The sequence below is a fragment of the Mustela nivalis genome, assembly GCF_964662115.1.
Source record: "Mustela nivalis genome assembly, chromosome: 18".
Taxonomy (NCBI): Eukaryota; Metazoa; Chordata; class Mammalia; order Carnivora; family Mustelidae; genus Mustela; species Mustela nivalis.
This window is the reverse complement of record NC_139037.1, coordinates 45,772,380-45,788,329: the sequence shown is the minus strand read 5'-3', so window position 1 is coordinate 45,788,329 and position 15,950 is coordinate 45,772,380. Positions and strand designations below refer to the sequence as shown.

At 51.6% G+C, this 15,950-nt stretch overlaps 1 protein-coding gene and 1 long non-coding RNA gene across 2 annotated transcripts in view; both read left to right on the top strand.

The window, feature by feature from the left end:
• LOC309853278 (uncharacterized protein) overlaps positions 1-13,290 on the top strand; it is a gene marked incomplete at its 3' end in the record, with an annotated part of 31,778 nt that extends 18,488 nt beyond the window's left edge. The window contains exons 10-20 of the mRNA XM_082711117.1: positions 6,694-6,744; positions 7,208-7,214; positions 7,308-7,546; positions 7,825-7,987; positions 8,486-8,635; positions 8,867-9,027; positions 10,194-10,370; positions 11,045-11,186; positions 11,593-11,780; positions 12,443-12,584; positions 13,109-13,290. Coding sequence (XP_082567243.1) covers positions 6,694-6,744; positions 7,208-7,214; positions 7,308-7,546; positions 7,825-7,987; positions 8,486-8,635; positions 8,867-9,027; positions 10,194-10,370; positions 11,045-11,186; positions 11,593-11,780; positions 12,443-12,584; positions 13,109-13,290 — 1,602 coding nt within the window. The remainder of the gene's footprint in view (positions 1-6,693; positions 6,745-7,207; positions 7,215-7,307; positions 7,547-7,824; positions 7,988-8,485; positions 8,636-8,866; positions 9,028-10,193; positions 10,371-11,044; positions 11,187-11,592; positions 11,781-12,442; positions 12,585-13,108) is intronic.
• On the top strand, positions 501-2,294 carry LOC309852568. Its single transcript, XR_014305245.1, has 3 exons — positions 501-600; positions 883-972; positions 1,828-2,294. It is a non-coding gene; the product is annotated as an uncharacterized lncRNA (long non-coding RNA).
• Positions 13,291-15,950: the final 2,660 nt, after the last annotated feature.

The window sequence follows — 15,950 nt, the reverse complement described above, 5'->3', positions numbered from 1 at the left end:
TAGTGGTTAAGAGATCAAGCTCCATGCACAGACATACCTCAATTCTAGTCTTTTCTCTGCAATGTTTGAGTTGGTGACCTCAACATCTTCACTTGAAAGCTGTAGATAATAATATAGCCTATCTCACAGAGCTGTTCCTAGAACTAAGCAAGGGTCTTGCATGCAGATCACTTAGCATACTTCCTGGCACATGGCATTCCATGATCATTAGCTAAAATAATAGTAAATACAGCTGTTATTATCTGCTGGTTCATTACAAGACGCCATTTATTTTCTTTCTGCTTCCATGTCCTTTTCCCCAAATAGATTCCTGAGCAGAATGCCTTTGACCAAAATTCCTGGACACATTTAGAATGTAAATTGCAGAGAGTCAGATGTTGGACTGTTTGGCTGATTGCTATATCCTCAACACCTGACCCAGGGGCCGGCACATGGTAGGTATTCTATTAACATCTGTGTAAAAATAAACTGTGTCTCTAAACTCTCTATTTCCTAATCTCATTCAAAATAAGCTCTTCCCTCAAGAGCACAGATTTCCTAACACTCTCTCCAATGAAGAGGACACATTTGACTACCTCCTTTGAGTCTCACAGTCAGAAGGTAGGTCAATACTTCTTGTTTCTGAATACCACTTGACATCTGGAGCACAGACATAATAGGTACTTTTAAACTGTCTCAGCTAAATTCCAACATTATGGGCATCCCCAGGTCAATCTCCATCAATTGCCTTTTCTCTTGAGTATGATTATATATTCCTGTATTTTAATATGCCTAGTTATTTTGGATTTTGTCCTCGATAAGACAAGTAACATATTGCAAAGACTCTGGATTCTGTAATGTTCTACTGAAGAATATCAATTTGTCTTGTTCTGTTTGTTTCAGGGAGCAGTTAACTTGGCTGAACTCAAATGACAGCTCTGAAATCTTTCAATGTTGTAGACTTACATAGCACCACATGGAGTTTCCTAGCACGTAAGTACTTCAACAACAGGTGAGAAAATGGGACAGAGTTTATACAGAGATTTGGGACTCCCCCACTCTGGCTCTCACCTTTTGGAGACCCTATCACGGCTACCACCACACACTGTAATCACCCTGCTCTTTGTCCTGTTTCTTCACTCCGAAAATTTACAGTTTCTGCTTGGGTTTCAGCCATCCTCAAGGCATCGTCTCCACCTGCCTTCAGGCCAAAAGATTTAATAACAGGAAACTCCCTTTTGACCTCCTTCAGTATCTGTCTGCTTTGACCCATTCTCCAGTGATGTGAGGGAATCAGGTTTTTGTTTTGTTTTCAAGATTTTATTCTGAGTTGATAGCTGTTATTTTCAGGATGCTTGATCTGGTAGGAGCTACTCAACCATTACCAGAGTCAAAAACTCCCCAGAGTACTTTTGGAATATGACTCTCCACCAGCTCATAAAACCCTTCCTTTTTGGAGTCTTTCTCCTTTGTCCCTGTCTTCTGACAAACGTTCTCCCTCTCTTTCCTCCAAGGCCTGCCCTGCTCCTGCAAGAAGGCACACTGGTGGGCATGCGCTGTCCCAACAACCAGACAGAAAGAACCTTGACTTTCTTCTGCTCCTTGGCCTGCCCCTCCTGCCGCTCACCCTGATACTTGCTGTCATCTGAAACCTGAAAACCAACACTTCACTCTGGCCAAACCCCTTGTTCTGCTCACTTTCCAATTCACTGAGGTGACAATGCTTGGCCCGGTCTTTGGTTTAAAGTTCCAAAGAATGTAAACATTACAGAAGGTCAAACATCCCTCCCATGGAGAGACCTGTATTATTTTTATTTCCTTTATCATAACCGGAATCTTCTGTTTTAGGCTTACAAGAACCACAGGATTATCAGGAACAGTTTTCTGATGTCTCATAAAGAGAAGGGAGGACTTGGCCACCCAGCATGGTGGTTAAGAGCATGAAATCTAGAGTCAATAACACGAGGCCATGCCCAGGTCCCACCCTGCTCAGCTGTGGAGCCCAAAACAACTCACTCCCTGCTCCTTGGGCCTTGCTTCACTCGTCTGCAACTGGGGACGGTCAACCCGACCTCACTGGCTTGCTGTGAGGATTTTAGCAAGATCATGCCTGTAAAAACTTCACACAGTAACATCATGAGCTCACTGAATGCTACCATTGTCAGCAGGGCTAGCTTTTACATTTGAACCAAGAAGGCTTACCTAAGATTCTCACCTGCGAAGGATTTGGAATTAGTTACAGGTGGTTGGTTTCTCAACTCTGGGAATGTACTAAATGCCATGAGCTGTTTGCATTAAAAATGGTAATTTTAAAATACGTATTCCTTGATTTTTTTTTTTTTTAAATTTACGTACTTATCGCTTTAAGCTCCACACTCAACATGGAGCTTGAACTCACAATCCCAAGATCAGGAGTTGCATGCTCTCCTGACGGAGCCAGCCAGCTGCCCCTTCACATCAACTAAAAAACAAAACAAAACAAACATTCTCATTTGGGAGAGGTCATAGATTTCCGCCACACTTGCGGGCATGCGTCAGGTTTGTGGAGAGTTTCGGGTCATGCGAGGAGGTGGAGGACAGCAAGCTGATTGATGAGGTTGGCACAGGGAGCAGGGGCCTGGCCTGTGAGGCTCTCTCTGCCCTGCCCTCCGCTCCTCCCCCACCTGTGAACTCCTCCTGCAAGACCCAGCTCCAACAACACTGACTCTAGGAAGCCCTTCTAGCCCTCAGCCCTGAGTACTAGTACTATGACACATAATTACTAATGAGCACTCGTGGGGTCCTTGAGGACTTTAGTTGATCTGGGTCTGCTGTCCCACTGGTCGGAGAAATCCCTAGAAGCAGGGACTGTGCCCAGTTCCCAAAGTGTCCAAAATGGAACTCATTATCTCCTTCCTCAAACCTGCTTCTGATCTGTGTCCCCAACCGATAAATGACACCGCCATCTACCCCACACTGGGACCCTCCCTCACCTTACCCCACACAGCCAGCACATAACCAGGTTAGAACTGGTTCTTCCTTCTGTCCCTTTCTCCAACCCACACCTCCTCTCCCTGCTCATGGTCCGGTCCTCTGTCCCCTGGAGCCTATGGAAGCCACTTCCGTGGCTCTGGACCTGTAGTCTCCTCTTCTCCATAAATCTCAACAAGCTCTCTGAAACACAAATCTGGCCGGCTTGTTTCCTGCCTAAGACCCTCTGGGGCTCCCCATCATCCTAGAACAGAGTCCACACTCCCCGCCCAGTCGCACAAGGTCCAGCAGGTCTGACTCCTGCTGATGGCTTCAGCCTCATCAGTGCACATGGCCCAGATCCTTCCACCCTAAGGATACCTGACCATGCTCCCCTGTCTTGGCACTCAGATTCCTCTGCTCAGAATTTCCCCTCCCCACTGTCCCCATCCTGCCTTGGAAAACCCCCTACGTGGCCCTCTAGTGGCTCAGCGTGAACTGACAAGTGTGAAGCAGGGGCTCTTTCTGGGCCCCTACAGACACCTGCGCCTCCCTCCCCGCTCCCCCAGCCCAGCCCTCTGCAAGTGCCTTCTCACCCCAGCCCTGTGCTGGCTTCAGGAGGGCAGGGCTCAGAGTCACCCCTGTGTCCTCAGCATCCCTCAACAAGGCTGGAACAGAGTGGCGGGGTGACAGCCCTGGGAGGATGACTGTCTTAAATGTGCTGAGTGGCTTAGGAGGCTGGGGGCACTGTGGGAGGGAATTCTCGGAATGGACGTTCACCTTGATCCCATAGGAGCTGACCCACCTCAGAATGCTCTCAGGACACACCTGTCCCATGCAGCCCCTTTCTGCCTGGTGTGACCCTTGAACGCCCAGGGACACAACACCCTGACAATAGGGAATTACTCGTGTTTTTAAGACTGGAAGTGGAGCTGGGCGAGGGCTGCCTCTGAGCACACACAGACAGGCACCAGCAGATTGCAGCCACGTGTACACAGCGTGGCCCACGTGCCTACACATGACACCAGCACACACACACACACAAAACGTCCATCCACACAGCCCTAGCAGGACCTGCAAACAGACACGTGTGGACGCACAGTCAGACGTCAGGGCGGACACACGGACACTCACGCAGACATCCTCCCACAGGTGTACTCCAAACCATGTACTCGGTTGCCCACACACACCGACATGGCCATGCATTTGGGCACACTGGCCTGCGCACACACACAGAAGGACATGTCTAGACACAAACAGGTATGGAAACCAGCTTACGCACAAACACTCCACAGACGGGAGTGTCATAAATCCATATATCCACATGGACACGCAGACACGTACACATGCTCAGATGTGTAGAGATCCCAGGCACGTGCCCAAAATGACACACGTAGACAGACGTATAAATAAGAAGATACACAACAGAGGCATCTAGGAGAACCCGCTTGACACAGTGGCAGGAACAGAAAGACCCAGAAGCACACAAGAGGGCGGGAGGGCAAGTGGACTTGCAGGGAAGACAAAGAATAAAAAATAAGACAGTCAGATGCAAGGGGAGACACAACCGATAGGCAAAGTGCTTTGAGGGGGGGCAGACAGCCTGCGGGTCTATCCCTGATCCACCTTCCCCACTTACTGCCTACTCCACTGACCCTCCAGAAGCCTGCCTCCAAGCTCCATGTTCCATTCTCAACTCCAGGGGGGAAGGCTCAGCTGTACCAAAGAAGGAAGGGCAGTTGGGGGGCCTGAGTGGCTCAGTGGGTTAAGCCTCTGCCTTCTGTTCAGGTCATGATCTAAGGGTCCTGGGATCGAGCCCTGCATCTGGCTCTCTGCTCAGCAGGGAGCCTGCTTTCCCCTTTCTCTCTGTCTACTTGTGATCTCTCTGTCAAATAAATAAAATCTTTAAAAAAAAAAAAAAAAGAAGAAAAAGAAGAAGAAGGGCAGGGAGGCCGGTTCCCACAAGGTTTTCTTTCCCTTCCTCTTTTCCCAAAGAAAAATATTCAAAACTTTAGACCAGAGAATGTAAAATCCGGAACAGGATGTAGAGAACCCCATACTCAAGTCCTTCTTCCTGAGGATTAAATAGGAACAGCTACTATTTGTTGACACTTTAAACCCATGAACCCACTGATCCTCCCATTAAGCTAAGAGATAGCTCCTGTCATTGGCCCCAGGAGGCTTAGAGAGGTGAGGTGACCTGTTCAAGGTCCCACAACAAAGAAAGGACAAAGGATTCCAATCCATGCCATAATCTGGCTCTTAATAGCTATGCAGCTTGGTCCTTAGGATTAGGGACATGGATGCGTGCCAAGCTCGTGCTAATATTCTGGCCCTCCTTTTCCCCCATTAAAAGCAACAAACATTCCTGGCCAATGAACACAAACAAAACAAAAACCAACTAACAACTCTCCTATCTCTGCCTTGTTCTCTGCTCTTCGATCCCTCCCTGCAGGAATCCAGCTTAGAGCTCTAGAACCCTTGGAGCAACATGCCAGTCTTGAGAGTGCCATCCTCTCCCACCTGCACTCATCCTAAGTCAGAACTGGCATCTGAGTGGGTGGGGGCAGGTTTCCAATCATCAGATGCTGCCTCCTGCCCATCAGGGCCCTGATCAGGCCCACAGGAGACCAGTCCAGCACCCACATGGTGTTCACGTCAGAGTCGCTGGGACGAACCTCAGAGCCACACGGCGCCAGCCCCAGTGGCCACCGGGGCCTGCTCTCAGACCCTCCTGCAGCCAGAAGTGGCTCTGTAAGTGTTCTCCTGGCATCAAGTTCAGGGTCCACTTGCTTTCAATTCCAGTGTCTAACGGGGGTGAGCTGATGCCAACGGCAGAAGTTGCTAGTGTATCTCTGTGTCCAACACCAATGCCAATCCCACATCACTCCTTGCTAAACTTGGACTCCACTTGGCCCTCAGGGCGGGCTAGGCCAGTCAGTGGCGGCAGGAGAGGACAGGGTTCAAGTCCCAGCTTCCTACCTGCTAGTAGCAAGTGGCCGTGGGAGACCTGCTCTTCTGAACAGCGAAAGGGGGTTGCTGTGAGAGAGTCCCTGCTAGAGGGGTTCCGTGGGGTCACATTCACGCACTGGCTCTTCAGTTAGGGCTCACCAAAGCCTAGCACCTCACTGTTAAGGAAGAAGGTGACTGGGGGAAGGACAGCAGGGCCACCATCTTTCCTCTCTCTCACTGTCAGCCTCCAGGGCCTGGCTCTCCCCAACTCAGGAGTCTCCCCAAACCTCTCCCTGCCGTCACTCCCTCTGGGTGCTGCCAGCAGCCCTGCCAAGCCTGGAGTCACCCCAAAGGGACCTCCCAAGCCCTCACACTCTGCCTCCTCTTCTCGAGTGCCCCCTTCCCACTGGTGGGAAACCCAGCCCCAGAACGGGGGCGCAAGCATGCAGAGCAGGAGACACCGGAGCCCCTACCCCCCTGTTCTCTGTCCTCGGTACTCTCACACACCAGACGGGGATGGTAGCACTTCTACCAACAGCGACATTGGAAATGGTGAAGCTAGTGAGCTCCCCCAGGGGTCTGGGTAGGACTGGCGAGGCTCTCTGTCAGTTACAGCCCTGGAGACAGTCGGGACTTCTTGGCACCATATGGGTGGATGTCCTTACTGTTTCCAAGTCCTGCCCAGGGCCTCTGGCATGGAGACCACAAGTTACCCTTCTTTCCTAAAAAGGTTCCCCTTAAATGTGGCTCTGGACTTCTACCCCTTTCCCAATCACAGCGGGGCAGTGACACCGATCCTGACCTTGCTTTCAGGTCCCAGTGGGGATTCTGGGCACCAGAAGTGACACTGTGCCCAACGCAAAGGTAGGTCAAAGCCTGGGGGAGGTGCTGACCCTTTGATCCTGCTGGAGTCCTGCATACTTCTTCTGGGAACCCCGCATCACAGCTAGGGGTCCTCCCTTACCCCAAGACCTCCAAGTCCACTCCCTGGGATCTCACCTCCCAAGACCTTTAACTGTACATCTCTCCTCTGCAAAAAAATCCTAAATCTATGACCATACATGCTGTCCCATTCCAACACTCTTAAACCCAGATCTCTGAATTCTTTTCTCCCAAGACGCCCTAATCCATAATTTTGGGGCCACTTCCCACTCTGACCTCAAGTCCAAAGCTCAGGAGTCTGAATCCATATCTTCCAAAATCTTAAAGTTCAGAATGTGTCTACTGCTTCAGCCAAGTCTACAGACTGAGGGTGGCCCTTCCCAGGGCCCACTCTCTGTTAATCTCCCTGAAATCTCCTCTTCTTGCCTTGCTGGTTTGTCCCAAGGTCAACTGTGAGTCTGGGAGTGGGGGTGGGCAGGGACTATAGCTGGGAAATGAAATGGCACAATTAACAAATAAGACCAAAGTCCACCCTTCTCTCCCAGGTCATATAAAGGCAAACCACCCCAGCCAGCACCATCTGACCGTCTCTCCCAGGGTCACCATGCTGGCCTCAGGGCTGCTCCTCGTGGCTTTGCTGGCCTGCCTCACCATCATGGTCTTGATGTCTGTCTGGAGGCAGAGGAAGCTCTGGGGGAAGCTCCCTCCGGGACCCACCCCGTTGCCCTTCATCGGGAACTACCTGCAACTGAACACAGAGCAGATGTACAACTCTCTCATGAAGGTGTCAGAACACGGGATGGGTGCAGTGGGGTTCGGGCTGGGCGCTGGCCTGGTTGAGCTGGGACTGAATGGCAGGGGCTGGGCAAGGTTGGACCAGAGTCTTCAGGGAGTGGAAATCTGCGGGTTGGGCTGCATGGTCCCAGACAAGAAAGAGCAGATCTTGGGATGTCCAGCCCCTTGAGTATCAGAACCTGGGGGCAAGGCATGCAGTAGGTGAGGGCTGGGCACAGGCCGGCTCCCAGTGGGGGCCGCAGCCTCTAAGCCCCCCACCTCCATCAGATCAGTGAGCGCTATGGCCCGGTGTTCACGGTCCACCTGGGACCCCGGCGCATCGTGGTGCTGTGTGGACACGAGGCGGTGAAGGAGGCTCTGATAGACCAGGCTGAGGAGTTCAGCGGGCGAGGCGGGCAGGCCACCTTCGACCGTCTCTTCAAAGGCTATGGTGAGAAGCTCTGGGTGAGGGCTCGTGGCCAGGCACACCGGATGGCCTCAGTTTCCCCACTGCTCTTCTCCTGACTCACCCACCCGAGCCTGTGGCTGACTTCTACCCCTGTTCTCCTCTGTCCCTGTCCCTGGTTATTGTGGCCTCTCCTTTGCCTTCTGTAGCTTGGCTCAGGGTGTCTGCGACCCTGTTCCCCCTGCTTTTTGCCCCATCTCCCCATTCTCTCCCAAGGATGCCTCTTCTTCCTCTGGGTCCCAGGGGAGCTCCTGGGATTTCTGCCTTGGAACCCCTGTCCTCCGTCCCCATGTCCTTGCCTCTTTCCAGAATCTTTCCTTCCAACCCAGTCTATCTCTCTCAGTGTTTCTCTGACCCTCACTTGTCTCTCTGTCTCCCTCACCCCCCACCCCCTTCCCAAACCCATCCTTCTCTGCTCCTGCTCTCTGTCCACCTCTGTCCCTGCCCCTCCCCGCCTCACCACACCCTATGCTCCCTCCCTAGGGGTGACATTCAGCAACGGGGAGCGTGCCAAGCAGCTCAGGCGCTTCTCCATCACTACGCTGCGGGACTTCGGAATGGGCAAGCGGGGCATTGAGGAGCGCATCCAGGAGGAGGCGGGCTTCCTCATCGAGACCCTCCGGGGCACGCAGGGTAAGCGGGACTGGGAGTGAGGAAGGAGGGATACACCAGCTCAAAGAGGGATTTCTCCTCCAGGAAGGGGACTGGCTTGGGGGAAGGCATCAGGGTTCCAGGCTCTGGGTCTTGTGTCGGACGTCTGAGTTCTCACTCCAGTGCCGTCCTCCAATCCTCAAGCTGGCATGAGACAGCCCAGTTGACGCTCCCCCAAATCCTGTCTCTCCCCAACCCTATCTCATTCCCCAGGTGCCTTCATTGATCCCACCTTCTTCCTGAGCCGAACAGTGTCCAATGTCATCAGCTCCATTGTCTTTGGGGACCGCTTTGACTATGAGGACAAAGAGTTCCTGTCTCTGCTGCGTATGATGCTGGGAAGCTTCCAGTTCACAGCTACCCCTATAGGGCAGGTAACTCATCCCAGTCTTATTCTATAACACCCCTGCTACAATCCACCAGTTGCTTTCCCATGTGTCCCATATGGACGGGTGTCCCAAACTCTCATCTTCCTCTAGTAGGGTACCCTCAAAACCAGCCCCCACTTTCAGACAACCCAACAGCTGCATCAGAACCCAAGACCAGTGCCCAGTACCCAGTTTCCAAAGACACCTGAATATCTCAACAGTAGCTCCTCATGAGAAGATGGAGAAGGAAAAGATGAGAGGGAGAAGGAGGAGGAGAAAGGGGAAGAGGAGAAAGGTGTAAGGTTTTTCCGGCGAGATAAACACAACACCAGGCAAAGTGGGTGTAAGGCAAGGTTTATTAAAGGTTCTCTCCGGTGAAGTTTCAGGGCCCAGGTGAAGGGGAGCCGAGAAAGTTGCACCGGGAGGAGGTGGGCACCCTAGGGCGAGGTTCCGCAACTCTGGAAAGCAGAGTGGGGGAAGTCGCGCCCAAGGCAGGGAGGAAGGGGCTTTTAAGGGGTCTTGGGGAAAGCTCAGGGGTCTTTTGGCAAGTTTCCCTTATTTGGATAGCCCTCCTGCTCATCGGGATCCCATTGGTCCACAGGAGCCCGGGGCGGGGGTCTCAGATTCCTGCTTGGGCCTTTGTTCTCCTGTCCGAGCTCAGGTCTTGTGGCGGGAACTTTCGCCATCTTGGTCCTTTGTTCTCCTGTCTGAGCTCAGGTCTTGTGGTGGGAACTTTCGCCATCTTTGGTAGCCCTTCCTGCCAGCCCAACAAAAGGGACAAAAGCTCCCAGTTAAGATCCCCTAACTATCTACACAATTGTCTCAAATTTGTGAGATCACATGACTGCTTAAATACCTAGACATGTGGCCCCAACAGAACCCTGCCTGAGTATCTGAACACCTACATGTGTTCTCCAATCCAGCCTCATCCGAACACCTGAAACCGGGATACGCAGCCCAGTCCATCTCACCTACATTCTGGGACAGGGGCCCTCAGGCTTGATTCACATGAAAACTTATGTATCTCCTCCCATCAAACCCCATATGAATCATAAACACCCGGACAGCTGCCTTTAACCCACTTCCTTCCTTACCCCAAGAAAGGTCCCGCTCCCAACAGGACTTGCCTGCGAACATCTATCCTTCCCGCCATTCTTCTTTCCCTTCCTCAGCTCTGCGAAATGTTTCATTCGGTGATGAAACACCTGCCAGGGCCACAGCAGCAGGCGTTAAAGGAGCTGCAGGGTCTGGAGGATTTCATAACCAAGAAGGTGGAGCAGAACCAGCGCACCCTGGACCCCAACTCCCCCAGGGACTTCATCGACTCCTTCCTCATCCGCATGCGGGAGGTACAGCCCAGTGGCCAGTGCGGCAGTCCCAGAGTCAGGCAGAGGGAAACCAGCTGGGATGGGGAGACCAGGGATCACCCCCGTCGTGACAGCCTCACAATCTCACGTGTGATACCCGGGCTGCTCCGTCTACCAGCGCTTGCCACGGGCAGAACCTGCGTGTGCACCATAAGGCAACGCTTCCACACCATGCACTCATCGTCAGTGTCCTTTTCCTTCTAAAGGGTCCTCCCTTAAAACAGTGACACCAGGGGGGCACCTGGGTGGCTCAGTGGGTTAAAGCCTCTGCCTTCAGCTCAGGTCATGATCCCAGGGTCCTGGGATCGAGCCCCACATTGGGCTCTCTGCTCAGCCGGGAGCCTGCTTCCTCCTCTCTCTCTCTCTGCCTGCCTCTCTGCCTACTTGTGATCTGTCTGTCAAAAAAAAAAAAAAAATCTAAAAAAAAAATACAGTGACACCAGGCCTGATGTGTAAAGGGCAGGGAGGTAGCCAGGGAGAGAGTGTGGGAAGGGCATTTGGCCAGAGCCAGACGCCTAAACAAAGCCCTGGCAGGACTAGGCTCTCTCTTCCCATCCCTGGTCTGGACCTAAGAGAGGTGCGCCCAGATGGAGAAACCCAGGCAGGGCTCTGAGGGCTAAGGGGAGGGGGCCTGGCCTGAAGCCCTCTCCCTGCAGGAGCAGAACAACCCCAACACGGAGTTCTACATGAAGAACCTGGTGCTGACCACCCTGAACCTCTTCTTTGCGGGCACTGAGACGGTCAGCACAACCCTGCGATATGGCTTCCTGCTGCTCATGAAACATCCACACGTGGAGGGTAAGGCTGTGGGGACGGGGCCCTGGCCTGGTGGCCACACCCCACTTCCTCTGAGCCCACTGCAATGTCCCCACCCTTCCCAGATGCCTGGAACCTCACCCATACCCTGCCATCCAGATGATAGGCGATATTCTGCTGGCTGTTAATTGGGTTTCACTGGCTGTGAAATACCGAAAATGTGTAAACTGATGGGCAAATAGCTCCCGTGCTGAGCCAAATGTATGTGAGACCACATACAGGTTGAGACCAGGTGAATAAGACACTGTCCTCAACAATGTTTATGGCCAACGTCTGTCTTGAATGGTCTATGCCCATGTCACACATGGATGTACATATTTGGACTACCATCACCACCCGGAGACCCCCAGATACCTAAACACTAAACACGTTCCCCCTCCTCCCACAGCCAAACTCCATGAGGAGATAGACCGGGTGATTGGCAAGAACCGTCAGCCCAAGTTTGAGGACAGGGCCAAGATGCCCTACACTGAGGCGGTGATCCACGAGATCCAAAGATTTGGAGACATAATCCCCATGGGCCTGGCCCGCAGAGTCACCAAGGACACCAAGTTTCGAGAGTTCTTCCTCCCCAAGGTACTTTCCTGTCCCTGCTATGGGGACCTCCAACCTGCTCCCTGGGGCCCAGCATCCCATCCCCCTTAGAAGCTTCCCAGCCGCTGTCCCACTGCCTCACTCAAACACTTCCTCAACCACCATGTCTCTTCAACCTTCCCACTCAGAGCTTCTTGACTCCAGTAGCTCTCCCAGAGCTCTTGCCACAGGGATTATGAACCCCATGTCCCCAGAAGTCCTCTCTCAAAAGACATGACTTCATTTCTAGACCTCCTCCCTCAAGGACACGAGTCTCATGTCTCCCAAACATCCCGCCTAAGAGGCACAAACCCAGTGTCTTTAAAACCTCCTGTCTCTGGAAGCACGAACCCCCATGTCCTCTCCACCCCCACCGTGGGAGACATGAACTGCACATCCCCCACACGTTCTGTCCTAAGAGACACAGAACCTGTGTCCTTCAAACTTCCCTTCACACAAGACATAAGCCCCATGTCTGCATAGCTTCCTGTCTCCGACACAACAATCTCCTGTCTCCCAAAGCTCTTCCCTCCATGGACCCACACTCCCAGGCCTCCCCTTCCTCATCACCTAGGGCACCCCAATCGTCCCTCCAACCTCCATGCATTTTCAGCACACTGTGCCCCCACTCTGCCTTATCAAATACCCCCTCTCCTCCTCCCCAGGGCACCGAAGTGTTCCCCATGCTGGGCTCCGTGCTCAGGGACCCCAAGTTCTTCTCCAAGCCCGGAGACTTCCACCCAGAGCACTTCCTGGATGAGAATGGGCAGTTTAAGAAGAGTGATGCTTTTGTGCCCTTCTCCATTGGTAAGAGACCACTGTCTGCTAAGCCACGCTCCCACCAACAAGGCTGTCTTCTCCTCAGCTCCCCTCTCTAAGGAGCAGCCTGATGTCTTTCTCCAGCTTGGAAGTCCTTCCCGTGATCGACCTCAGCTGCAACCCCTATAATTACTTGAGCTTCAGCAAAAGGATAAGGATGATCACACCTGTCTCAGGGATGGGGGAAATCAAAGCCCTTAGTGAGTCAGAGATTTGTCCACCGTCATTTAAATTCTTTAGGTTCCTCAGTTGGAGGTGAGAGCCAGCAGCCAGATCTGAGTGTGCACCCTGAGGGAGGGGCGTCTAAACTTCCCATTGCTACAGCTAGCTCACCCCCATCCCATGCACAAGGGAAACTGATGCTCAGAGAGGATTAGAGAGGTCTCTGAAAGTCTCTCAGGCCAGGCTCTTCCAGCCCCTCATTCCTGGGAGAAAGCATATGGGGGAGGGTAGTGGGGCAAGGGGCAGTGAGAGCAGGTCTCACCTCCAGCCCTCTTCTTCTGTGTCTTCAGGAAAGCGCTACTGTTTTGGAGAAGGCCTGGCTAGAATGGAGCTCTTTCTCTTCCTCACCAACATCTTGCAGAACTTCCGCTTCAAGTCCCCGCAGCTGCCCCAAGACATCGATGTGTCCCCCAAGCTTGTGGGCTTAGCCACCATCCCACGAAGTTACACCCTGAGCTTCCAGCCTCGCTGAACAAAGGCGCAGGGCTGGTTGGGGGAGCAAAGCTGAGGGAGCGGCGTGGCTGTCGGGAGGGGCGTGGTTTGGGGGCGGGGCTAGCGGAAGGGCGGTGGGTTAGGGAAATAGGCGCCAAGAGGATGGGAGAGGAAGAGGACAGGAATGGACTCTGCCTGTTCACCTTGGTAGAGGTAGATCCTTCAGAGGTGGGATGAGAGAAGGGAAATTATTTCTTGAGCAAATATTCTCTGTCCTGTCCATGCTAAACGCGTCAACTCGTTCACCTCGCCTAAGGCTCACAAACCGACGCAACAGGCAACGGTGTTTATGCCCATTTTGCAGGTGACAAATCTTAACCGATTCCCAAGGAATCTACAACGACGAAAAACCTCCTAATAAATGAATTTAGCAAGGTCACTAAACATACCCAAAGTTTTTGTTGTGTTGTTTTTTCCGTACGCTAGCAATGAACCCTAGGAAATCAAAATCAAGAACACAATACCATTTATAGTCACTCAGGAAAGCGACATAGGTAACTATAAATCTACCAACACAGGCCCAGAACTTGTATGCTGAAAACTTCCCACCACGGAAGAAAGAAGCAAATCACTTTTAAATAGACAACCTAAGGGTGCCTGGGTGGCTCAGTGAGTTAAAGCCTCAGCCTTCCGCTCAGGTCATGATTTCAGGGTCCTGGGATCAAGTCCCGCATTGGGCTCTGCTCAGCGGGCAGCCTGCTTCCTCCTCTCTCTCTCTGCCTGTCTCTCTGCCTACTTGTGATCTCTGACTGTCAAATAAATAAATAAAAATCTTAAAAAAAATAGTAAATAAATAAATAAACAGACAACCTAAATACCCATTGATTGATGAATGGATAAAGGAGATGTGATATATACATACAGAGGAATATTTTTCAGTCATAAAAGGAAAGGAAATCCTGCCAACACAGATGAACCTTGAGAATTTTATGTTAAGTGAAATTACCCAATCAGAGAAGAGCAAATAATGCATGAATCCACTTCTGGACAAATCTAAAATAGTCAAACCCATAGAAGCAGAGAGTAGAATGATGCTTGCCAGGGGCTAGAGGAAAGGGAAGAAGGGTGGGGGTTGCTATTCAATGTGTCTAGTTTCCACTATGGAAGCGGAGTGACTTCGTCTGTAATGGCATTTTCCCCTCTGGCTACTTTCAGGTTTTTTCTCTGTATAGCCAGTTTTAATCAATTTGATTGTGGCATACCTTGGTGTAGTTTTCTTTTCTTTCTTTCTTTCTTTTTTTTTTTTTTAAGATTTTATTTATGTATTTGACAGATGGAGATCACAAGTAAACAGGGGTGGAGGGAAGCAGGCTCCCTGCTGAGCAAAGAGCCCCATGGGGGGCTCCATCCCAGGACCCTTAGATCATGACCTGAGTGGAAGGCAGAGGCTTAATCCACTGAGCCACTCAGGCGCCCCAGAGGTATAGTTTTCTTGATATGCCTTGTGCTTGAGGCTTACAGTGAGTTTTCACACCTCCTGTTCCTATTGTGGTATAAATGGCAGAAATCCAAGCGTTCGGTTCTAGTAACTGTCCTCGGCATCCCTCAGCCAATATGTTGTTGGAGTCCACCTGTTTTGTTCCTTCTTAGTTTCTCCTTTTCCCAAATTCTCCTGTCACTTGTTTCTCCCTCCATCACATCCCATTCAGCTGGCACATCTAGATAATTGGGCTGTGCTGTCTCCTCCATGGCTTTGCATGAATACAGGTGGGAATCCCTACTCCAGGGGCTGTGGTGGACCTCCACTCCTCTAGCGTTTTCTGAGTCACTCTGTTTCAAATCCACCACTCTCCGGCCTAGCTCTTCTCTTGTCTGACCAGTTCCCCATTCTGGTTCTGTTCCCAGAGTCAGCTGCTCAGAGCTGAGTAACCAAACCACACCCTGAATGTGGTCTTGACCCTTCAACAGAATGCTATAGGAACAGGAGGTGTGAAATTGCACAGTCCTCGGGAGAAGACTGGAGGGGTGAGAGTGTATCTTTTCCCCCCAGGACACTCTCTGTGCCTAGAAGTAGAGGAGAAAGTTTGGGTAGTAGGTGGGATAGAAGCTAGATTCAGAAAAGGAGTCAGCAGATGTGGTGTCTTTTCTGCCCCAGCCTTTTGCAGGAATCTAGGTCCTTCTGGGTGTGAGTTCATTGAGGGTTGCAAGTTCCTAGAAGGGAATTCTGCTTCTTTCTCATGCTTGCCAGGGTGGGATTGGGTATTCTAGGAGCCGGACATGTTTGGGGACCAGCTGAAGTTCTGCTTTCCTCCCTATCCTTGCCCGTCTATCTTGCTACTCACTAAATCAGAAGACAGACTAAGGACTTGCACATGAATGAGTTTCCCAACTGGGTAAGCTGACGGTGAGCAGAGCTGGCTGCATTGTGTCGCACTGTTGACTACTGTTGCGTCTCTGAGTTAGCTGACCTAAACTGAAAGTTCCACTAACTAATAGGCATTTCAGGACAGGACTAAGGTAACAGGGTCTCCTTAATGCGGTCCTGGACAATATGTCTTTGCCTGGGTTTATTTGTGTGGCTCGGAATGAAGCTGTGACTCATGCTAGACTCAGAGGAAAGATTATACCTTGTAGCAGATCAGTTGTATGTCCCAACCAGGCTCTGGCCCCACAGATAGAGCACTCAGAAAAAGCACTGTG